This window comes from Stegodyphus dumicola, chromosome X2 (assembly GCF_044657685.1).
Source record: "Stegodyphus dumicola isolate Sdum_Otavi_A_Nest chromosome X2, ASM4465768v1".
NCBI classification, from domain to species: domain Eukaryota; kingdom Metazoa; phylum Arthropoda; class Arachnida; order Araneae; family Eresidae; genus Stegodyphus; species Stegodyphus dumicola.
Window position 1 is genome coordinate 86,341,043 of NC_140781.1, and position 25,634 is coordinate 86,366,676.

At 35.5% G+C, this 25,634-nt stretch overlaps 1 protein-coding gene across 3 annotated transcripts in view; it reads right to left on the reverse strand.

Moving 5' to 3' along the window:
• Positions 1–25,634, reverse strand: part of LOC118191675 (DNA damage-regulated autophagy modulator protein 1-like) — an 82,308-nt gene that overhangs the window by 35,723 nt on the left and 20,951 nt on the right. The window contains exon 1 of one of the 3 annotated variants that reach the window (XM_035362509.2): positions 17,322–17,480. The exons of 1 other annotated variant lie outside the window; for it this stretch is intronic. In XM_035362509.2, coding sequence (XP_035218400.1) covers positions 17,322–17,343 — 22 coding nt within the window. In that variant the 5' untranslated portion in view covers positions 17,344–17,480. Of the gene's footprint in view, positions 1–1,032; positions 1,204–17,321; positions 17,481–25,634 lie in introns of those variants that run through there. One more of the 3 variants, XM_085809090.1, reaches the window with a different exon arrangement.

Here is a 25,634-nt window from a genome sequence, read left to right on the forward strand (position 1 = left end):
GGCTGCACCGTATACTAGGATTCTTTCCAGTGGGCGATTCTGCACTTTTTCCCAATTTCGCACCTAATCTTCGTCAGAAGTGGCGTTATTCCTAAAATCAGGCAAAACTCCGGCAGAACCTACATCTTACAGGCCAGTCTGTCTACTGCCAGCGCTCGGTAAGGTATTGGAAAGAGTAATTCTTTACAGATTGGACTTCTTCCTGCAAAGGAACAACGCCCTGCATCCCAACCAATATGGATTCCGAATGGGTAACTCAACTGAACATGCCATAAAAGACTTAATGGCCACTATCAAACAGAACAAGGATAACAATTTGCACTCACTGGCAATAGCCATTGACATCAAGGGAGCCTTTGACTCCCTATGGTGGCCAGACGTAATAAATTTGCTGCACAACATGGCGTGCCCAACAGCCATTATTACCATCCTTCGCTCGTACCTTCAAGATCGAAGTGTACAAGTAACATCAGACAGCGGCATTTATGTCAAAAATGTCTTTAGAGGATGCCCACAGGGGTCATGCCTTGGACCAACACTGTGGAATATAGCGGCAAACTCGGCATTTCGTCAGTTTGAGAGCGTAGAATACGCTCGAATCATAGCCTATGCGAACGATTTTATGCTAGTTGTGGCAGGAAAGAGTAATCTCGAAATGAGATCTCAATACTGTCTTGATCTGTTCTCCCAATGGGCCAGAGCACATAAGCTTCAGATTTCGGCAGAGAAAACTAAAGCTTTGCTCATAGAACGCAGCAGGCAGCTAAGACGCAACCCAAGCATTAAACTCCATGGGATACCGGTAAAATGTTTCCCCCAATTGAAATATCTTGGGCTATTACTCGACAACAGACTTTCTTGGATGCCACATGTCAGGAATCTTAAGACTCGAATTAGCATCCTAAGCAACAGCATGAGACGCATGACTTCACATAAATGGGGTATCTCATCTAAGCTACTAAAAATTTGGCATAGAACCATTACAGAAAGAGTAATAACTTATGGAGCAGCAATCTGGGGTGGCGAACTTACCTCTCATATGAAAAGATCCCTGCTCTCTATTCAGAGACAGCAGCTACTTCAAGTATGCAGGGCCTACCGTACCACGTCAACACTAGCCCTACAACAACTAGCAGGAATTCCTCCCCTAGATTTGATAGTAGAAAGGGAGGCAGCTATCGTAAGGGTTACCAGGCTGGGTCAAACTTCAACACTCTGGGGTCATAATTATCACCACTCGGACTACGAGGAGCAAAACAACTGCAATAACTTTCATCCAGCAGCTTTCAATCTCTCTGACGGTATCAGTATAAACGACCAACCAATTCAGAGGTACAGTAATAACCTTTTCACAGATGGCTCCAAAACTGAGAACGGCACGGGCAGCGCCTTCTGTAGACTAGAAAATGGAGTTGTAACATTCGAGTGGAAAAGGAAATTAGGCTCGAACAACTCGGTATACCAAGCAGAGCTTCTAGCTATCAGTGCTGCAATTAGATATGCGAACACATGTCAACAGGAGAAATTCTCCATACTCAGTGATTCGGCATCAAGTCTGGCGGCTATCGCAAGTCAAAACAGCTGGAGTCCATTGGTATACAGAATTCAGAAACAGCTTCTGACAATGCCTATTTCGCAAAGACCCACTTTAAAATGGGTTCCCGCTCACACAGGGATTCAAGGCACTGAAGCCGCTGACCTACTGGCCAAGCAGGCAGCCAACTGCACGGATATATTAGAAAGACCAACTAAACTTCCTTGGTCTCATATTAAGCGAACAACTTTGACAAGTCTGCTACAAAATTGGCAAAGTAGATGGACAGAGGCAGAGGTAGGACGAAGGACATTTCGCTTACTGCCAAAAGTTAACATGGAAATAAAGACCCACTGTGCTAGCCTAACACAGTTCTTGACAGGTCATGGACCATTCCCAGTATACCTGAACAGATTCAGACTTAGGGATACTCCTTTCTGCGAATGCGGAGAGGAAGGCGACACGGACCATTATTACTTCCATTGTGTACATACAAGAACCTGGCACTTGAAGAAACCAGCGGACTGACTGTGCCTGGGCAATGTGGACGACTAACACACTCAAAAACAGAATAGCCCTTGATAAAATAGAGAAAATCTCAGGACACTACCTAAGCATAAACAACCGTGGATAATATTATAATGTTTCAAAAGTTCAGAACTTAAAGCAGATAACAGAATAACGCTTAGTGCCTTGCAGTTAACAATATGTAAAAACTGTTATTAGTTTATAATATTCAACCTCGTTACTCTGGAGTCTTCCCCGCCGTGATGGTATATAATTCCGTTTGGTTCATGTCCGTGGTCGGAAGCCATCATAGCGGTGCACTCACTCACTCACTCACCTAATCTTCATGATTAAGCACTTTTGTTCCATAAAAGTTCTAGCATAAGCGTAATTCGGCTAGCAGATTGTTGGAAAAAATGTTGAGTAAAAAAAAAAAAATGTCTTTACTTCGTGATAACAAAATGGCGTCCAACAAAAAAAAACAAAAAAAAAAAAAACTAGCAAGTTGCTGTAGCAGGGTTGGTCGCCAAATTTTCGCCAAAAAATCGCCAAGTTACCGTAACCCGAAGATTCACCAAAAATACTTAAAGTCGAACAGCATGGGCAGGAGATTGCATAATTTACCTCCAAAAGTAGACAAGAGCTCAGATATTGGCTTTTCTCAACGCACTCAGTACCTGACATGACACTGTCCACATACGTCTTATCTTCAGAAATTTTGCCAATTGCACATGTAGCAGTACTGGTGTGGTTATACTGACCTTCAAGAGGAGATACTAAATTCTCATTTAAAAAGACCAGTTGTAACTAATGCGCCAAGCACAGATCGGGAATACAAGTAAGAATTAGTATGCGCTCAGCCGAATTAGAGATTGATTACAGTAACAATTAGCAATATTGCTAACAGCCTGGAAAAACTTTCCTGTTACTTTTCTCCGACATTATGTCATAAACAATTCGCCCTGTATTTATATTAATTAATATCCTTTTCTGTGTAATTTTGCTCTATAATAAGTATCTATTTTAATAATGTTTAATTTTATGATTGATACAGCTTGTATTGTTCTGAATACTTACTCGCAGTTAAATTTTATTACCTCTATCTAATTATTCAATTTTGTACTAAGGGTGTACTTTAAATGGTTTTATCTGTCCTAAAATGTTGGACTAAGCACTAATATGTGTATAAATCTTTATTATTTATGCCTGTCTATTGAACATTGTATCATAATTATATTCAAATAGGTATTATCTGTGATAATGTGTATTCCGTAAATCAAGCTGTACACATATTTATTTATTTTTTATTTAATTCATTTAGTATTTAACATGGCATTGCCCTATGTCAATGTAATTCTTTAAACACCATTTTGAGAAATTTTGGTATTTAATGTAGCGCGTTGAGTTTCAAACTTGTATTCCCCCCATCCCCACGATAATATAAAAATGTACGCACTAGGCACCGCTATGTATGCTATCACAATTAAATAATTATTATTTTCCTGTACATTAATATTTGCATATAAGTATTTATATGCCAGCTATATTTAAGTGTGTATGTAAGTATTATCCTGCAGTTTCTTTTTAGCAAGTATTGTATGTGTCCACACCTTGTTATTCAGTTTTCTTTTATTTCAGCCTAGTAACAATGTATTGGTCTATTTATATATATATTTTAATGGGTCAAATATGATTATAGGCCATAGTAACACAGCCTTCCCAATTTAATTATTGTACTTGTCTGTGTATATCAAAACAACATTAGCGGTATATGTATTAATTCCATGATATCAGGTTTTCCCTCCTTATAGTTCCACTAGTATTATTTACAGCTACCACACTTCTCTCTGAAATCAGACTAGCATATTTTCCATAAATACCCCCAGAATTTCTCTGTTTTCTGTATTTATATATTTCATATTATTTTAGCCATTTCGCCGTTTCCTTCTTCCTACGTATCTTCTTTCAGGAAAATAAACGCATTCAGTACTAGGAGTGCTCTTTCATGACTCGTGAAAATATACGCACCCTTTTTTTCGCAATTAGTAAAAATGAGTTGCAAGTTTTATTTAGTAAACAATTCAGAGCACTAACAAGGTACGCCCTTTTTCCCAATTCATGAACCTTGATCAATTACCCGGTTGAATGGCTCGACATTCACAAGATTTTTCATCTTTGTATTATGTAGAGTGCAGGGACCAAATCATGCAGCTCAGGCTTATAAATAGTTCTGTCAAAGTGGTTTAAAGACTGAGATGCTAATTCAACCCAGTGAGTTATTGCCTCATTATCAGCGTAAAAGTAAAAAAGAAAAAAAAACGTGTTTTGTTATTAACTAAAAAATCCAATACAGTAATTGTACAAAATGAGTAAATTACTGAGAAAGCTTTATTCTCTTTTGCTGTCTGTAACAAACTCTTCACTTGTTGATTGAATTGTTCTTAGGACATGCTTTGATATTTGAATTCGATTTCTCTTTATTTATCCCTGTAAGAAATATTCCAGTCTTTTTTTTTTTTTTTTTTGAAGATTTGGTTTAAATTTTTACTTTGATTGATATGGTTCATCCTTACAGGGTACTTTACTTTTTATCTTTATTAGTAATTAGAAGTGTTCTTTTGAGCTTGGGGAAAACAGAATCACGTGTTACTTCTAGTAATTCAATACTCGTGTATTTTTCTACACGAGTTCCATTAGTTTTAAGATTTTCTTCATACCAGTTGAACCAGTAGCCCTTGGTTAAATCCGCTAAATGCTGAGGGTTCGACTACGGTTAACGATCCCAGGCGAGCGGGCTGACTGTATGGTTGGTTTTCCTGTTTTTCCCCATGTACAACATGAATATGAGCCATTTCCCTTAGGAATTCTCCCCACGAAGGCAATCCTACCGTTAAGCAAAGAGCCCTCGCACTATTTGTAGTATTCAAACACACATCTTAATTATCCTCTTTAACTAACCATCTTCTTTATAACTGCAGTTTTATTAGTTACATTTTATGTGAAGTTGACTAGTTCATTATTTTTCGGCATCCTAACTTTTGAGATCAAGATAAAAATTATTTTAGAACTCTATAATAAGTAATTTTCGGACGTATCAAACCGTTTTTAAGTTCTTCACGTAAAAATTGTTTTTATTTATTCGTTCAATAAGCATGTAACGCTAGCTTGCAATATATATGCCTATCAAGTTTCGAGAGTAGCTTTGAAAATTCTTGTTCTTCCAATGCATGGCAAGCAGTTGGATCATTGCAGAAGATCATTTTTATACTGGCAAAGATTCATTTGCCGAGAAAAGGGATCGCCTATTAATTAAAGACGCAGAAAATATGCGGGACATGAAGGAATCTCATAGTATATTTTATTAATTTTCCACATGGTTTCTATGAAGCATGTGATGTATGTTGTCTTGTAAAATCGAAATACCGTAATTATTGAGAATGGGTGGATGTTTTAAGAAATTATATTAAGCATTTTCTGTAACTTTATGGAAGTAGGTAAAGATGTAAAAATTATCCAATGAACAACAAAAGAAAGGACCTATGGAACTACGTTTGATCTCCGTAAAATGTGTTCAGTCATAGTAGTCATAGTACGCTTTTGTTAGGCTTTTGTAAACGAGGTTTTTTTAGAATTTTATGAGGTATCCTCTATCACTACTTTTGAAAAGTGTGTTTCACTCAGTCGGTAAGATTTTGTGGAGATGACTGACTGCCAGCAGCTCTTGTTTTCATTATATTTTTACGCAGGTTCACTCGAATTTCTACCAGTGAAAAATTTTGGGGCTGATCTTTGGAATATGGTAACAGGTAGTTTGGCGACATTTTGGTAAAGCGATAAAAGTTACTAGCTAGGACTTTAGCAGTGTACATGGATAAAGTCAAGAGTGTGCGCCATGCCATTTTTGTGCAATTCTGGGATTTTTTTTTAAGTGAAAATAGGTCGACGTGTATATGGATACCGTGTATGTGCAATTCTTAAAAACGCGGCAAGCAGTTTGCGATTCTGCACTTTCTCCCAATTTCGCACCTAATCTTCGTCATTATTAAGCATTTTTGTTCCATAAAAGTTCTAGTATAAGCGTAATTCGGCTAGCAGATTGTTGGAAAAAAGGTTGAGTAAAAAAAAAAAAAAAAAAAAATGCCTTTACTTCATGAAAACAAAATGGCGTCCAAAACAAAACTAGCAGTTTGCTGTAGCAGGGTTGGTTGCCAAATTTTCGCCAAAAAATCGCCAAGTTACCATAATCCAAAGATTAACCAATTTTTGCTGTTTCACAACTTTGTCTTCCAACGTATGTGTAAAGAGTAGCTTTAATTTTGCGTGGGCACACATTATCATCCATCTAAATCGTCTATACTGAAACAGTTTTAAGATTGCAGTGGCATAAAGCATGACAACACGATTTCTTCTTCTTAATACTGTACTGTAGAGAGTAATACAGTTATAGAAACATTAGGTTAATTCGAAGCAGGAGAAAAATTAGCACCGCCTTCACCAGGAATCGAACCGCGGACCTCTCAATTACGCGCTGAGCGTATAGACCACTACACCACGAAGGCTCTCTAAGAAGGTGGGAGAAATACCTTATATACTCCCCCTTTTAAAGGGAGATTAGGTTTTTAGGGGACCCAGTCGCCAAATCCTGGGTGAGGAGAATAATCAGCCAACACCCTTCTTAGTTCGGGCGCCATTGTAGAGACATTAGATTAATTGGAAGCAGGAGACTTGAAAAATTAGCAACGCCTTCGCCGGGAATCGAACCACTGACCTCTCAATTACGTGCTGAGCATGCAGACCACTACACGAAGGCAGGAGAAATACCTTATACAGTACTTTATTTTTGATTACTCGAAGTTGAGCAAGATCACTAATAATTTATGCCTGCTCTAACCCAAATTCCTTTCATTGAAATGTAGTCTACTTTTATAAAAGAAATTGATTGTTGCAGATTCTTCTATAGCGCATTAGGTCACTGATTCATGATCTGCGTTTTGAATCCTGGCTCATTTGTTTAAATAAAATACTTAGTTTCTCAGTATCCAAATTTTCTATTATCTATTGCGAAAAGTCAGTAAGTTTTAAGCTCAAGCAGGATGAAACAACGCAACGGAATTTAGAAGTTATATGGGAATTGTATCATCCTTCACTATAATTATAACTGCTTTCATTAGTTTTTAGGACGCACGGTGTTGAATCTGGTAAGGTGAGAATTTCCGAAAGGAGAAAGAGCATCGAATTTCGCCCTGTTTTCAAAGAAATAACATCCGCCAAGAACTAGGAACACATAAAGAATATGTATGGAAATGTACTGCTTTAAGTTGCAATAAAGAAGGTTGGAGGAGATGAAGATTTGAAGGAAACCATAGAATATTTTTTTGTGGATTGTGACAAAACATCCTTCCGGGGAAGCAGATATGGATACAGCTTCCCCGGAATGCTATTAACACAGGGTGAGCAAAATAAAACTGGCATGGAAAGCGTTTTCAGAATTTCGTGAAAACATACTCTAAACAACAAAAACATCATTCGCGCCAGTTTCATTTTGGATATTTTTGATATTTTCGACCCCCTATGTAGAGTCATTCGAAAAAAATTGGTTAAAAAAATCTGTTATCATTGTTAACCTAATATAGGTTTAAAACACATTTAACGACAAGTGATACAGACCACTATCTTCGCGGTTTATATTAAATGTTCGTTAACGTTGGTTTCCAAAAGCGGTTGCCGAATATACAATTCTATTCTGTAAAGAAGATTAACAACGGCTTATAATATATGCGAATTGCAAATCTTTGTTTCTTTCTAAAAGCACTTATTTCAGCTTCATGACAGTCTGTCGACGATATTGATGAGCTGTCACAGATAAATAATAGTTCTTCTAAAGGTTGACGTTTCATCGAACTTATCTTCGTTTTCTGTGTACTTTTCCTGAAAGCTTTCTGCTATTCACTAGTGATGCAGAGAATTATTCTCATTTCCTCATGTATAATTTTGTGGTGCAAGTGGTTAGCATGTTAATCTAGCAGTCGGAAGATCCGTGTGGTTAAAAAGTTTTGAAAACAAAAGAATTTTCGCGTTATCCTCTCCGAAAACCTCAAAGTTTTCACAGTGACGTCCGAATTAAAAATATGAGTGGAAACTCGTCACTATCAGATTTGATTGAGTGGGATTGGTACCTATCTCCGGTCGTTCTTTAACTGGAGATTATTTATCAAATTTCTCTTTGTGTGCTTTTTTTGGTGCTAGTGGTAGGATTTGTGATCGTGTATGCATGAGCGTACGGTTGATTTTTCATGTTCCTGCTGCACGGTTCCTGCCAATCTTGGCACTGACACTTCAACTGACTTGAATTCCGTTCACCTACCGAACTTCCTTTCTTTCAGCCCACAGCGGCCGAGTAGTAAAGTCGCTGAATACTAGTAGTTCAGTTCGAGGTTCGAATCTCGAGTTTTCGTGGTTTTCCCAGTGTGTAACGTGTATACAGTTTCCCTTAGAAAGTCCTCCACGAAGGCATCCTTCCTCTTAGACAGATAGCGCTCGAGGCTTTACTATAATCACCTAAAACAAACTAAACCATCTTTTCTTTCTTTAAGTAGCAGAATCTAAACTGCAGTAATAAGAAATGGCTAAACGTTTCGCGGAAAAGTTTCATCAGCAGTGCAATGTTGATAAAACACCAAAGGCATTCGAAAGGCCATTTCCATCAATTACGACTAAGTCACCAATTACGTAAGTCACCAATTAAGTCATCAATTAAGTCATCAATTATGACGAATCAAAACCTTTATAAATATAAGTTCATAAAATATTTTAAAATCATAAACAGTCATAGATACTGTTATTAACCAGTCTGTAGTTTTCTATTTACAATTCCTCTTTTTCAAATTTCAAAGTAGTAAGTTTTAGTTTCATACATAAAATTATTTGTACGCGATCTCAACATCTTGATTGAATGAAAATAGCCCTTCTAATGACGTCCTTACACTGGATACTCCAAATAATAAGTATACCCGCATCGAATTTTGCACAACACTGCGTTTATTAGGGTACATGTACCACAGGGTGTTTATAAATGAATGGTGCAGTTTTAAAAATTAATAATAAATCGGTGTATTATTTTATATCGGCAAACCCTTGCAGCATAAGCAGCGGCAACTGTCCAAGTTTTAGAAGCATTAATCACCATCTTTCAATATGTTCACCCTTGGTCATACGACACACATCTACAAGGTAATAAAATTCTTCCCATATTCGCTGTAGCATGTTCGCCGTGACAGTATGCATTGCATGCTTTATCCGATCGCAAACTTCCTCAAGGGACACAGGCACTGGTGGTACATAAATTTGGTCTTTCACAAATTCCCAAAGAAATGGCATGTTAAATCCGTTGAACGAGGTGTTCAGGGAAGAAGCTTCTTGTTTGCTGTTGCAGCACATCCAATCCAGCGTTGGTGAAGAACATAATTAAGAAGCTCTAGTACAGTGATGGCGAACCTACGGCACGTAGAGCTTGATCAGCCGGCACGCGACTAAAATATTACATTCTTAATCAATAATCAGAATAAAATGATACTATGTAATTTAAATAAGTGTTTTAGTCTGCTCTTGAACGTTTCGCTTACTTACTTATCGCATAATGCTACTGGCATAGGACCTAAGCCTAGGTATAAGTTTTTCATATATCGCCATAGAAATGATATACATATTTATTGACCCAATTTATGACGTTTAAATTGTTTGGGCCAATTTTTGGTTTGGTTTTTTTTATAATAGTTTGGAATACACTTCCATAGCACAGTAAACACATACATTTGTCCTTTACTCGGTGTAGAAGTAATCGGTTTCTTGTTCCGAATGAAAGTGATAAAACTTTTGCTTGAACACGCCATGGTTAGAACAGACCTAACTTGGCACCAATGCGTAAATCAAATAATCCAAGGTGGCAAATGTCTAATATATAAACGGAAAAACACAACGTGCACAATCTCATGCATATACAATCAGCTATGAGATGAGGCTGACAATGGAAGTTGCTCGGAAGAAACAAGCAGTTGTCGTCAACGTCAAACTCAGTGGAGAAATTAAGGTTAGCCAGCCGGAGCGTTAACGCGATCTACCGAAAATGTTCCCTCGAGCTACTAGTTTTTCGCTAGGTTTTAATGTTCGCGAGAAAATATAAGTCTCGCGAAATACATTTTTTTATCGCCTCAAATAATAATAAAAAATCAGTACTCTTCTGTTGTAGGCAGATCCCAAATTCTAATAATTTTTTGTTCGAAAATGCCTGATTGAGGGGGGAAAAGAAGTCCTTACTCAAGAATAATAACTAACACGTGTAATCAAGGTTACACCAAATCCAGCGTGTTTGAAGAAGACCTCTCCATTTTTGGCTAAAAATCGCGTAGTTTGGTGTCTTTTCTTTAATAGGCAAAAATGGTCGACGGGATTTTCCGTAAGTACCATAACTTCTTGTACTGCACTGAAACCACAGATCTAGACACCTCAAAACGGAGCACACAGAAAGCCTTTTCCTGTTGTGGCGCCATTTTGGAAACTGACACTGCGGCTGCGCGATAAACATGTCAAGCAAACACAGCAGATAGCGCATGAGAAACTTGGACAGTTGACAATGCTTACGGTATAGGTTTTAGTGCGGGTAAGGTAATACATCGATTTATTATTAATTTTTAAAACCGCACCATTCATTTATAAACGCCCTGTAAGGACGTACTGCTTTATTTTCATTGCGGCTGTACTGCCATATTTATAGCCTGCTATTCCTCCACTTACAATTTTCATCTTCTAGAGCTAGATTTGTCATTCAGGAACTCATCAATAAAGTGATATGTAACATTTGCTATTCGGTTTTTATTTCAACAGCCCCCCCCCCAAAGTGATCTGTTAGATTATTAAAGCTATAAACCTAGACCTGGGATTGTAACGTCTCTTGCCCAGAATATGAAAAAGGTCTACAAATTACAAACAGGGTTCCTCGCAAAATGAAAATATATATATATATTATTTTAAGAAACCACATATCGGGGATTATTACTGGAAATACCACAATATTAAAACTTTAAAAAAAAGTAGAATACCTTTCTTTCATTAAAACATTACATTAAAGATAACGAACTTGAGAAAAACTATATAATTTGTAGAGACTTTAGGTTATTTCGAAGCAGGAGACATGAAAAATGAGCAAAGCCCTCGCCGGGACTAGAACCACGGACCATCGAATACGCGCCAGGCGTGCTGACCACTACACCACGAAGGCATGCTAAGAAGGCGGGTGAAATACCTTACAAATTAAATAATACGTTTGATGTAGTTTAAAATAATAATTTCATTATTTTCCTTATTTTAAGTAAACACAAATTATGGAATAATACTGAAAAATACTACAGCAAATGAAAGTTTTCAAAAGTAAAGAAAATCTCATACATTTTTCTCTTAAAATATTACTTTAATGATGACAAACCTAAGAAAAACTATCTCATTAATAATTAAATTAGCTTAGGGTTTGCATTCTTACTTTTATGCGTACCGTTTACGTAACGTTTTTTAGATATAACTATTTAGAGATTAGAATGCATCATGCAACCTCATGCTATTATGAAGATATGACTAATAAATATCCATATGTAAGAAAATGTTCTGCGCCTCCAAAGGAAACTTATAAAGTAACAAACAAAACCTAAAGTAACATTATTAAAAATAGTAATAATCATATGATAAATACACAGCTTGTATAAACAGAAATCCCATATGCAGTATATTTTCATATTCCGGAACTAGGAAAACAGCTAAATCTCTAGATGGCTTATAAATGGCAGCAGTGACGAAGATGCTTCTGTCTCAGTTTATTAGCTAAAGAGAGATACGGGATACGAGAATGGGAAAAATGAGTGAGCGAAGAGAATCTATTATCTCATCACTGTTTGTATCCATCAGGCAGTAATTAGGCTGTAATTTCTGCGTCAAAAGTCGGCTGATGTAAATGCCATTAGAGGTACGTACTTCGACTGATACATTTTTAATATCACTTAGGTAACCAAAATATCCTTAGAACTACTCCATATCTGTCTGCTTTTCCACAATTAAACTCGTACTTTTCCTCAGACATTCTACGAAACAAATTTGGAATGACATTTTACATATCCCCCTTTTTTTTCCGTACATTCTTCTTTGCCTTTCTTTTGTAAATAAAAATGACGCTAATGTCGGTTTTTCGTAAAAGCGAGTTTCGTAAACTCAGATTTCTAAAGCGGAGAATAATTGTTTGAGAAATCTTTGGTAGCCTTGTAATCCGCAGAGCAGTTATTGCAAAAGCAATCCGCAGCACGTATTTATTTTAAGCACGTATTTAAAGGAATTGCTCAAAGTCTTCGGTAGCGTAGCAGAAAAACTTTTGACTGCGTATAAAGAGATTCTGGCTTTATTTCCACTCGAAGCTTTACAACCTAATAATCCAGAAAATCATATTGCTTTTGTTATGAAATAGTATCATAAAATTACTTATTAATCTCTCTATATAAAGAAGAATGTCTGTATGTGTGTTTGTTCGCGATTAACTCAGTCACTACTATAGCCTATCGTCACTAATTTTTTCTGCAACTCTTTTCTGAGTCCTGGGAAAGGTTATAAGGTATTTCTCCCGCCTTCTTAGCATGCCTTCGCGGTTGGTCAGCACGCTCGACGAGTATTCGAGAAGTACGTGATTCGAGTCCCGGCGAGGGCATGGCTTATTTTTTATGTCCCCTGCTTCGAAAAAAACCTAATGTCTCTAAAAAGTTGACGTCCACTCTTTTTAAGTCAGAGATATTAATTAAAAACTCTGGAAACACTAATTTTCGCCCTCATTTTCCCGAGTGGCTACAGTACCGCACGCTGGAGATAAAAATCTGTTTTATTTCGAGAAATGTTGCCATTGCTCACTTTCAAATCGTAGAGTTTGTTTATAAAAAATTTCTTAAGTTTCACAAAAAAAAAAAAAAAAAAAAAAAAAAAAAAAAAAAATAGCACTGCCAAACTTTAAATACATTATTCTCGATTTCAAAAATTCGTGTGTAGCCATTTCGACTACTCCTATCCTCGTACGACTTTAACCAGCCGAGATATTAATTTAAAACTCTGAAAACGCTAATTTTTGCACTCATTTTTCCGAGTGCCAACAGTCTCGCGCATTGGAGATCAAAATGCTTTGTTTCGAAAAGTGTTGCTATTGTTCGCTTTCAAATCGTAGCGTTTGTTAATTAAAAATTTGTAAGTTTTACAAAATCTATATATATATAAAGATGAATGCCAGTTCGTTTGTTTGTTCGCGCTATTGATTTTTGATCAGCTATGATAAATGTTTTGCCACATTTAACAGACTAAAATTGAATGTAGGTGAAATATTGGATGGAACTTGAGCTTTTACGACCATTTGATTAAAAAGACGAAAATCATTAAAAACTGCCTGCCATTTATGTTGATATAATGAGAGAGAATTAGTTTATTTTTCTATCAAAATTTTGGTTAATCTTTGGATTATGGTAACTTGGAGATTTTTTGGCGAAAATTTGTCGACCAACCCTGCTACAGCAACCTGCTAGTTTTTGTTTGGACGCCATTTTGTTTTCACGAAGTAAAGGCATGTTTTTTTGTTTTTTTAACTCAACATTTTTTTTTCAAACAATCTGCTAGCCGAATTACGCTTATGCTAGAACTTTTATGGAACAAAAGGGCTTAATCATGACGAAGATTAGGTGCGAAATTGGGAGAAAGTGCAGAATCGCCCACTGCTTGCCGCGTTTTTAAGAATTGCATATACACGGTATCATCCATGTACACGTCGACCTATTTTCATTTTAAAAAAATCCCAGAATTGCACAAAAATGGCATTGCGCACACTCTTGACTTTATCCATGTACACTGCTAAAGTCCTAGCTAGTAACCTTTATCGCCTTACCAAAATGTCGCCAAACTACCTGTTATCATATTCCAAAGATTAGCCGAAATTTTTTATGTGGATTCCATATAGCATCAGACTGAAAAATGTTTGTCTGTGAATCGTATTTTTTTTTCATCTTTATTAGAGAAGGATTACAGAGGTACCGTTCTCTAAGTTGTTAGATACATTATTCGCAATCTAACTTAACTGGCATCGGGTAATTCCGCTAGTAGTTGTAACGGAAGCTTCCCTGATTGCTTTCAAAACGCTGGGACGATCATTTTCATAATATTCTGCAGGATGAAAGATGTCCGCAAGCGAATGTTAGACAAATGCCAAGCCTGTAAGGATGGGTTCGATGTTTAGATGTTTGCAGTCGTGTGTCAAAATGGGGTTATAAAGTTAGTTTGAAGGTACTTTTGTGTTGCTGGTGGCATTAAAAAAAGGGATAAGGCCCGCAAATACTATTCTTTGAACGCTCTGTCGATCGCACATGGAATAGTGTAGAGCAATGCCTTAGCAGTGTCTATACGATTATGACTAATGCAAGAGGCACTCATCATCGACTCATAATTTTCTATGGTCTTTTCCAGATCGAGGAGGGAGAATAAGGTGAGCATTTCATCAAATTTGAATTGATAATTGTTTACTACGTATAACAATAATTTGGTAATAGTAGTAATAATTTGTATTCCATAATTCAAATTGGTACTATTCCGTTTTGAGGACCGTAAAAACTCGCCAAACTATTGTTGATGCCAGTACTGCCAAAAATAATTCCGGCAACCCTAACGCAAGAAAGGAAGCATAATAACTAAGATTATTGCTTTAAAATAGATGAAAGGTTAATTTTATGTAATACATTTTTATTATTATAATTTATATAAGAAAGGTTAAACATAACTGAATGGAAGCATAAGAGTAAATAATTATTTAAGATCATTATTATAATTTATATAAAAAAAGGCTAAACATAACTGAATGGATTCCTGCATCGCTATTTCGCTACCGAGTTATCGCTAAAGAATAATTTCATCTCGTTGGTTGTTCAAACATAATTTTCTATAATGAATGATCCCTTTTCTTTGAAAAAATTCTATTGCAGACTTTTTGTCATGGACAATTCCCAAATTGTTAAATCCATAGGATATCAAAAAAGGATTTAAAATCAAAAAAGGAACATAAAATTAAACTAGTATTTCAATGGCGTCTTAAGAAATAGCTAAACTTACGCAGTTTGAAATCAGCTCGTACGCTAGATTTGTCGCGTTGTTAAATGGCCGCGTTTGCTAGATTTGGCGCTTTCGCTGCAATTTTTTACGGTCCTCAGAACGGAATAGTACCTTAAAATTCTTTTAGGCCATTAAAATTTTCATGATGGCTGCTATGCCATGGATCATATTGTAATGAATATGTAATATTGTAATGTCCGTAATAGCTAATGTAAAGTAAGTCATTTCCTTTAGTTGAGGAAATGTCTTTCTATATAGAGTATGTACGTATTTCATGTGGAATAATTAAAAAATAATTTTTGCTAACCATTATTGTTCTTAGTAAATACATAAGAAGTGTCTTTTTTCTTAGTGTAATTACACAAGAAGATTAATCATGCAATGCGTAAGAACTGATCACCACAGGAATATTTTTGCTTATCAGCTCTTTTATTAATTAAAATACGTAACAGTCTATTAAACGTTTCGGCATTCTGCAATAGATAAGTAAATACAAACTAAATTTTCTTTCCTAGGAATTATACATAAATAAAACACAAATTAAATATAAATAAAATATAGAACATGCACGAAGAAATTAATGTTTCAAAAAAAATAGGTTCCATATGTTTAGTATTTAATGAAAATGCTACAAATTAAAAGTAATGCAAATCTTAGGACAATTAAGAAATTTTACCAACTTTTACTGTAAAAAACTTATTAAATTCAATTTTGCTTAATTAAATGCTGGTTTATGCTTTTAGCCCGCACGACGAAATTTAGTTCCGGCTTTAACTAACAATACTAGAACACTAGATTAATACAGCAAGAATAAAACAAGTACACATTTATTGCTGATTTCGCTTCGAAATACAGAGCTAAATCAAACCAAATTTATGGGCCCACGAGCGGCCGAGCGGTAAAGTTTCTGAGCACTTGGTAGTTCGATTTTGAAGCTCGAATGCGGCAAACGAGCTGGCTGCATGGGCGATTTCGTGGTTTTCCCCATGTGTACGGGGTATGCGAGCCAATTTCCATTAGACAGTACTCCACGAAGGCATTCCTACCATCAGGCAGATAGCCCTCGGGGCTTTGTCGTAGTCACATAACCCAAACCAAACCAAAACAAATTTACTTCCGCAAGTAATAACTACTATTCCACAAATTTACTTCCACTTTTTTTGGGAATTAACAAACAATAGGGAGTTAAATTATTTCGTAATCACTTGTTAAATTACCTCCTAGTATCTCCCTTGAATAATTTCGCAAACTACTATGTAATTTTCAAAGCAAAGGGGAGACTCACCAAATGAAAGAAATATCGCTCAAGTCAGACAAAAAGAGGAATTTCTTTACCGCAGGTTATAGTAGCCAGTCCTCTTTCTTTTTTAAACTTTTAAACTTTGATTCTTAACCCACTTAAAACTACTCTTATTAACTTTACATACTGTATAATTTTTTTAATAACATCGCTTTTAAGAAGGTTAAAAAAAAAGCAGATTTTTATTATAATTTGATTTCTCTTGACGAAAGACGTGTTTTCAATTTAAACACACGTTATCTAAAAGTTAGCTTTTCTCTTTAATAAAAAAGAAGGAAAGACAAAAGATTGAACATTCTGACTGAAACACATTTTCAAATCGCTTTATTATTTGTAAAATGTGGAATAACTTAATAATAATTTTTATGAAATTTTACTCTAAAATTACTCCTATCTCAAACGCGTTACAACTTATAAATAATTTTTCGATAATTTTAGATGTTATTCCTCAAAATGAGCATTCTACAATGAATTCGTCTTCTGTGACGTGCATCTTGTAAAAATAAGAATTTTGTTAAGTCTCAACGCTATTCTTATTTAAAGAAATTCTGCCTATTTTTTAATCAATTCATATGCAGACAAAATAGTTAGTGCTTAAAAACGCCTATAAATGCTTTATTACACAAAACTTAATGGAAACTGGGGCCCAGTTTTCTAAAATTTGATTTTTATTTTCTGAAATTCCCATTTACTGTACAGGATTTTACGTCGTCGGGCGTACAGAAGTTCAGTTTATAGATAGTCTGTGCGTTTTACACAGAAATGTGCAGCTAAATTTAAGCTCTTCGTTTGTAATAAACAGTATAACATACATACCTCCAGTACTTTCAGCTGTCATACCTTGTGTTAAAGCTAGAACGAAACACCGGTAAGACTTCTCACAGAAGAATCCTGATTGAGCGGAGAAGACTTGCTGGTCAAGGTTTAAAAGAAGTAATGATTCGACAAGGTAATCAGAACTCGTTTTTGCCTTGACCTTACATCATCTATCTCTAAAATCGCGCCTGGGTAGAAAGGATTTTTCCTTCTGAATTGTGTCTTCGGAGATCATAAAGCGTAAAATTGCTTTTTTTTTTTTTTTTAATGTTCAATAATTGCGGTTTTCACCGACCACCTGGAAGAACAATACCTTTTCGTTGCAGCATATTCTTAGCAATGTGTAGAATTTTACAAACACAGGAATGCGTCTGTCCGTTTAGTGCACATCATATAATTACTCTATATCCACTTTGATTATGTTTAAAATGTTGTTGTGCGGATTAATTAATTCCAGACAACAGCGGCGAAAATACCTTATTCAAATAAATACATTTCGGAGTGAGTATTTATTCTCAAAAATGTATTCACTAATAGAGCTCCAGTTACCCGGAAAAACATGAATTGAAGCTTATTCGGATAGTCAGGCGTGTGTGTGTGTGATTATGGCAAAGCCTCGAGGGCTATCTGCCTAAGGGGAGGGATGCCTTCGTGGAGGACTTTCTAAGGTAAACTGGCTCGTATACACGTTACACATGGGGAAAACCACGAAAACGCCCATGCGGCCAGCTCGTTCGCGGAATTCGAACCTCGGACCGAACTGCCAGTGTTCAGCGACTGTACCGCTCGGCCGCTGGTGGGCCCGGATAGTCAGGCATTCCTAATAATTAGACTGTTTTCTTCAGTAAACTAAACGCTAGTTTACGGTAATGCAAATGAGGGAATTCTATTTGACTTGTAACAAATTATTTTAATGTCAAGCCAGTAAATATATGATTAGTGTTCATCTTAGTGAAATTAACTTCTTGATAATATATGCTACACAGCTTTATTCTTCTGTATTATTTAAATCAAAGAAAAATTCAAAATACGCAAATAAAAAGTAGGCTTAATATCTTCGAAGGAATGCATGCAAACTAGATAGAGCTTCGAATAAATGGAGTTCAGAAAACTGAAATTCTACTGTAATTTCAAATTACTAAGTAATTTACTTGAACTAATATTTCAAATCTAATTTTTTTTAATGAAATATTTTGGACTTTTTCATTTTGGAAGTTTCTTGGAATTTTTCCAACAGCATTTTATTTTCCACTTTAAAACAATTCACTTAAAATTAGAAATAAGAAAATCAAATTACAAATGCAAGATCATAGTAGCAGATGTTCCGATAAATAGCTTACCCATTAAAAAAAATTTTCTGCATGAAAAGTAGTAGATATAGCTTTACAAAAGTATGCCTATAATAACAGGAGAAATAATTTATTAGTTTAAAGTTTTTTTAAAACTTTTTTAGTTTAAAACTTTTATAAAAATTCTTAACGGCAGAAATGCATTTCATTGTGTAATACGTAAGCAATACTTCTTAAAAAATTTCAATTTCCTACATTCCTCTTAACCAGCAAATACAGTTAGTTACATGTTAATACGATATTTATAGGTATTCTCTAAATTTCAGTAATATCTAATAAATTACTTTATACTCTGTATTGACTATTAAATATCACGAGCCAAGGATGTTTAAAAATCATTTATGGCCTCGCCAGGATTCGAGTCAAAGATCTTGCAATTCTTAGTTGGAAGTACTAACCACTTACACCTCGCATGAGAGAATGAGATAATATTTTTTACATTCCTTCCGATTTAAAAGGTGACTGGGAAGAGGATTAATACTCAGTCAACCAATGGATCATTTATATTACAACAGGACGAAAGGGGTGAATCTGATAACTTCTTACTACTTTTTCTAAAGTAGTAGGTTTACATAATTACGTCGCCTACCAATAGCTGATTGATTAAGGCCCCTGAATCCTGGGGATTCGACTCGGCTTCAAACCCAGACCAAAGAGCTGGCTGCAGGGTTGGTTTCCGAGGTTTTCCCTGTGAGTAACACGAATTCGAGCAAGTATCTCCACTGAGAAAGTTCTCCACTGAGGCATCCCTCCCCCTTAGGCAGATAGCGTTAGTATAGTTTATCGTATTCAAATAAGCGCGTTACATAATGATTAGCGTTTATTTTTCGAACTAACTTCAACGACTCCAAATTATAACTAAAAGAAATATCTCTTCCTAAAGTATTCTTCGGCAGCAGGTCTTCAAATTCTCAGAAATTATTGGCTGTATGACATATGATTCTGCCCATTTTTGTAAACCTAATTTTTCGAATACTACGGAATTCCAGTTTTTCGAGTTATGTACCTAGCGAACATCTTTTGAAACGTATCGACCATAGCAGGAAAGAATAATATGTCCTTTTATTTCGCTAAATAATATGGTTGCTTTTGGTGACATAGCTGAAAGAGTTTTAAATCCTCCTATTCCGAAGAGCTATTAATTCTCACAACTATGCTCATAGTAATTAAATATTAACTTGATACACAGCTTTAGTTTAATCTAGATTTGTTTCCTCTGGTTAAGCTGCGATACCAGATAATTTGTTTTATGTTGAATATACAGTGTAGTTCAAAATGCCGTAAAGGTTTTAAAAAATGTAAGCAAACCGAACAAATGGTGTAAATGAGAATGGGAGAATGATCTGCGCAGAATTTAATCATTAAGAAGGGAAAATGCTTTGGCTGGAGGTAATTAGTTGCTATAGAAAAAGTGCTGCATGCATATCGAAAGTAATGATACCAATCCTTCAGAATGAGAAAGGATTTTTATTTGCAATTTTTTTCATTGGCTGTTAAAAGATTCAGTACTAGCTGCTTGAATTTTAGTAATTAGTTAAAGAATTAAAGTCTATTTGAAATTAAAGTTAGCATTTTGATTTGCATATTTTTTATCTTATCTTCTGAACAAAATTCCCATTTTGAAATATGTATCACTTTCTCTTCCGCTTCGCTTCAGTCAACTTGCTGTTGCAAGCTGACTTTAAAATTATATTTTAAAAAATGTAATGGTACCGATGTAGCTCTTAAGAACAAAGTGCTGTTGCGCCCATTTTATTTGGTTGCTGGCTTGATGAAAAAAGTGTGTCATTCATAAATAAAAGGGAGTCATTTCTGCAATTCCTTCATTATGCATTTACATTGCAAGATGAACTCGGGGCCCACTGCACCTCGGAAAAGGCAAACATAAGGCTCTAAGACCTCATCCCTATACCTCACACCAATCACAGAGTTTCTGTCAAAGACGTGGAGAGGTGTGCGGTTATCCAACATGATGCCTGCCGAGACCATTATACCGTCACCGCTATAATTATTAATTTCGCGGACATTAGAAGGTAGATAGTGGGTCCCTGGCTCTCTCCATATGAAAGTACGGCAAGAATCGGTGTTTAGGCTAAACTGGGATTCGTCGGTTAACAGAAATGTCGCTCATTGCTCCGTACTCCAATCACTATGCTGCCTGCACCATGCTAATCGGACTCTCCTGTCCATAGACGTGAGCTAGACTCAAACAGCCGGTCTTCTGGTAAACAACCCTCTCTCATTCAGTCTTTTGGAAACAGTCACCCTTGTTATACGGGTTCCTGTGGCTGCATACAGGTCTCGAGATAGCTGAAAAGCTGTAGCCCCTCTGTTACGCCTCACTAAAATGGACAAATAGCCATCTTCTCTGGCCGTCGGGGCTCTTCGACAACCTTGCCCAGGCTTTCTCTCGATGTATCCAGTATCCGGAACTGTTTCCATAGGTTACACACGGCGCTAGGCGTTAAATTAAACTCTCTGCATATCTGGACTTGCAATTCGCCACCTCATTCCATCACCTAAATGTTGATGGTTATTAAGTTTTACTGTTCCGATGTTAGTTTAACCGATTGCTGCAAGATAACACCAAGAAATTCGCCAAGGTGTGCTAGCGAACGCAATTTGTCTTACCTTCCACGTGCTTATAAAGCCTGTTTTTCTGCTGGCTCCGCTTACACACACGTGTACGCTTACGTATTTGCCGTACATGATTTGCATTTTTATCTAGAAGCAGTGGTGTTTACTTCAGTTCAGTTCTTTTCATACAATTCGATAAAATGTGCAAATTCTCTTAATTTATTTCACCAGTGTAGTACTTAAGTTGGATCTGTTGCGTGGGACCAAGATGTCAAGGAACGGAAGAGAATATGATGTCTAACATTCAAAAGTGAACTGAATAGCAGGATCAGTGGAATTGATTATTGAAAGAACTTTATTTAAATCACCTTTATTAACCTAAAATATAATAAAGATGTTGTCAATGTAGCGGAAAGGTTAGAATTTCGGTGTCCGCCGATAACATCGCGGCAAAAACATCGGGGACGAAAACGTCGCGGAGAAAACAATGCAAGGCGAAAACGTCGTGCTACAAAACATCGTGGGAGAAAACATCGCAGTTCTAAAACATCGGGGTAGAAAACATCGTCGTCGAAAATAAAGCGGTCCAAAAACTTTGCAGGTTAAAAACATCGTCGTCGAAAATATCGTGGTAAAAAATAAAGTATCTACAAATCATCGCATGACGATAACATCGCAGACATGCTTTTCTCAGGTTTTAATAACTGTAAATGGATATTCCCATAATGATTTGTGAACGCAAGATGAAAAGAAGGATAATTTTTACTTTCATATTCTTTATTAACTAATAAATGTTTATTGAAAAAGTAAGAAAGAAACTTAAGCATAGAAAATTAAATGCAACTTATAGATTATACTTTTCATGAAAAATTACCAGTAAAAACTTTATAAAAAAGGATTTATTAATGGCCTTTGTTAGTTAACTATGTCGGTTTAAAATTATATTAAGTGCTTAAGTTGCATTAATTTTCTATGCCTAAGTTTCTTTTTTATTTTCTCAGGAAACATTTATTAGTTAATAAAGAATATGAAAGTAAAAATTATCCTTCTTTCCATCTTGCGCTCACAAATCATTATGGGAATATCCATTTACAGTTATTAAAGCCTGAAAAAATCATGTCTGCGATGTTATCGTCACGCGATGAGTTGTAGATACTTTATTTTTTACCACGATATTTTCGACGACGATATTTTTAAACTGCGAAGTTTTTGAACCGCTTTATTTTCGACGACGATGTTTTGTACCACGATATTTTAAAACTGCGATGTTTTCTCTTTGCGATGTTTTCTCCCACGATGTTTTGTAGCACGACGTTTTCGCCTTGCGTTGTTTTCTCCGCGACGTTTTCGTCCGCGATGTTTTTGCCGCGATGTTTTCGGCTGTAACCAGAATTTCAAATAATTGGTTTTATAATAATGCAAATAGGCATCAGCAAGGATAAAACTAGGAGGACTTCCAATGGCTAATCATTCAGTCTGGTACTCATTTTGAAAAACAAAATGTGTTTTTCTCAGATGAAATTGAGTAAAGGAAATTAATTTGGCAATTTCGATACGAGAGAAATGAAATATGTAGATAGGTGTTACAAAGAAATGGTACCTAGGGACTGGCAATGTCAGGAAACTACTTTTTACACGGAACTGTAATATAAATGCAGTCTTCTATTATAAAAATTTTGGAGACAAGTAATAAAATTCTAACTTTATATTTGAAATCAGCAATGTAAAATATATTAATAATCATTTAAATAGTCTTCTATGTATATAAATGTTTGCAACGTTACTATAATCAGTGAAATATGTTTCTAATAACATATGTTACGTACCTCGTTAAAAATAGTCACCTGGTTTTTGAACTTTTGTGAAATTTTTACGGGTGTTTGGACCCGTTTATGTCTGTTACTTTTCTGTCTTTCTTTAAGATGATCTACTTCTGGTACATTACTTTATTATTTATTTTCTACCTCTAACGAACGCATTGTTTCGTACTTAATACATATTATAGGAAAGTGATTAGCATATTCAATGATAATTAATGCAACCGACCTTGACACTGACCACATTATTTCTAAACTTTTCCAGAATCTAATTTCCTTTTATAAAGATAAGAGGAAGTTAGCATGAAATTCCCATTCACTAGTTCTTGAAATATATTTTAAAACGTTAAAGGAATTTCAATGCAATTTTTATTGACACTTAACTAAAGCAGTTAAAGAACCTTTAAAGTATCCCAGCTGGTTTTTAAGTTTCATATAAAAGATTGAAATTATAATCATTTGAATGTTGTTGTGGACTTAAAATACTTAGCTAATATAACTAAGGCTATGACTAAAACCACAAAGCCTTAATTTAATTTTGTTTTAAACTTCATGAAGCTTAGATCCATGTACGATTTATAAGGTAAAAGAAGCAATATTTTGATATCGCTGTCTTATCTTTCATTGTTATTTATGTAGTTTCATTATTAAAGTGCTAAATTAAATGCAAATGGAATGAGCTTTCACTAAACTTCCTTATTGTGGATTTAAAATAAAGCTATTTGTACTTGCTTTGTAAGATCTCGCCTTCGCAATGTTTTAAAAATTTCAAATACTCTTAAATTTCTTTATTTTAACGCGATTCCCTCATTCGATAGCTAATCTATTCTTTTCACATTTTTTATCAAAACTTTCATTCCTTTACTTTTGTCAATGCAAAATTTCCTTAATGTTAGTATTAAATATTTTTTATATTTCCAGAGTTAAGCAAGATTGAAAATGTATAAAAAGGAAGGAAACGAAAGTGAATTATAAAGAGCAAAGGGGAAAAGAGAACATATATAATACGAAATCCCATAATGTCTCATAACGCTCCTCTAGCTTCTTAATATTGTTTTTAGATTGAGGACTTGGTTAATATTGGGTCGTTTTTAAAGAGAGTTCCATTCACGCGTTCAGAAAATCTGCACAGCAGGGAGAATGTCATATTTCAGCACCAGTTCTGCAAAGATAATTTAGCAATCAGTCATGGCTAGTGGCTAATAAGATTAATTATTTGAATTTAGCCATTTATTCTTTAGCCTTACTTTGGTTTATGAGGCTTTAATTTCTCTCTCTCACTCTCAAAAAAAAAAAAAAAAAAAAAAAAAAAAAAAAAAAAAAAAAAAACACCCCACTGTAGGAATTTTATTGTGTACACAGTTTTCACAAAGTTTTTTGAGTGCATTAACGCCATTGAAAGATCTTACTTATAATTCGCATTCTAAAATTACCACAATTCTGAAGATCAATCAGATTCTAAAATGTCGAAATATCATATTCTGTACTATTGGATCCCTGGCCACACTGGCATAAAAGGAAATTAACTAGAGGATATTACAGCTAGGGCTGATACTACAATGTCCAGCCTTCAGGTCTCACTCACAAATTGATCAAATGGCACGCAGGCATTTATCAAATGTAAGATTCTCTATATAAACGGCAAATGCATTGGGATGATCAAGCAAACAATAAGCTGAGAAGTTATTTTTCCTTAATGGCGGACACACAATTAAGCCCAGAAGTGGTAGTCACTTTATTATGGAGGCACCAAACAGATGGGCTACATTTGCCTCCTATGAAGAAATGGACAGTTATAACCATGCTTTCTCCGTGATTCGAACCCGGGCCCTTTGGTATCCATAACCGGCTCCCATAACTACTATACCAAGCTGGGCTGCATAAGCTCATAAGAGTTTAGAGTACTGGCCGTCGATGCTAAATACCTCGTAGAAGGGAAGAAATAATCTTAACTCGTTTAAGAATCGGTCACGGTCGACGGACATAGGCGAGAAAGAACCACTTTGTGTAAATAGCAATGAAATTCTGACAATTCCCAATATTTTACAGGAAGACTATTCTTTTAAATATTTTCTCTTATATCATTTTAATTGTTTCAATCTGCATTTTGGAAACTGAATAGGAAGACAACATTCTAAACTGTTCCAGTTTTTAAATGATACTGGCTTTTACAATAAATTCTAATATTTTTACTGTCACTTTCATCAAGCCTGAACTGCATTTTAGCTGCACACATGAGGTATTTAAACATGCATTTTTAATACGTGAGTTTCCGTAGTTGCTTTTATTTGTCATGGTTTATCCTATCATTGGCAGTGTTTGTTATTCACACTTCATAGTCAATGTTTCAGTCTTAATTTTTTTATTTGTGCTTATCTGTGGTGACTGCAGTGGATTGCTTCATTTTTGATTAGTTTTGTATTTTACTTGATTTTCCTACTTCTAGATTTCTTCTACATTTTCCTGCCATTTTGTTCTTAATTCCCCATTACTTCCTGGATTACTGAATTCCTGGAAATTGTCGACTAACTATTTTGCTTCAGCAATTGTTTGGCGCAGCTAATCCCGTA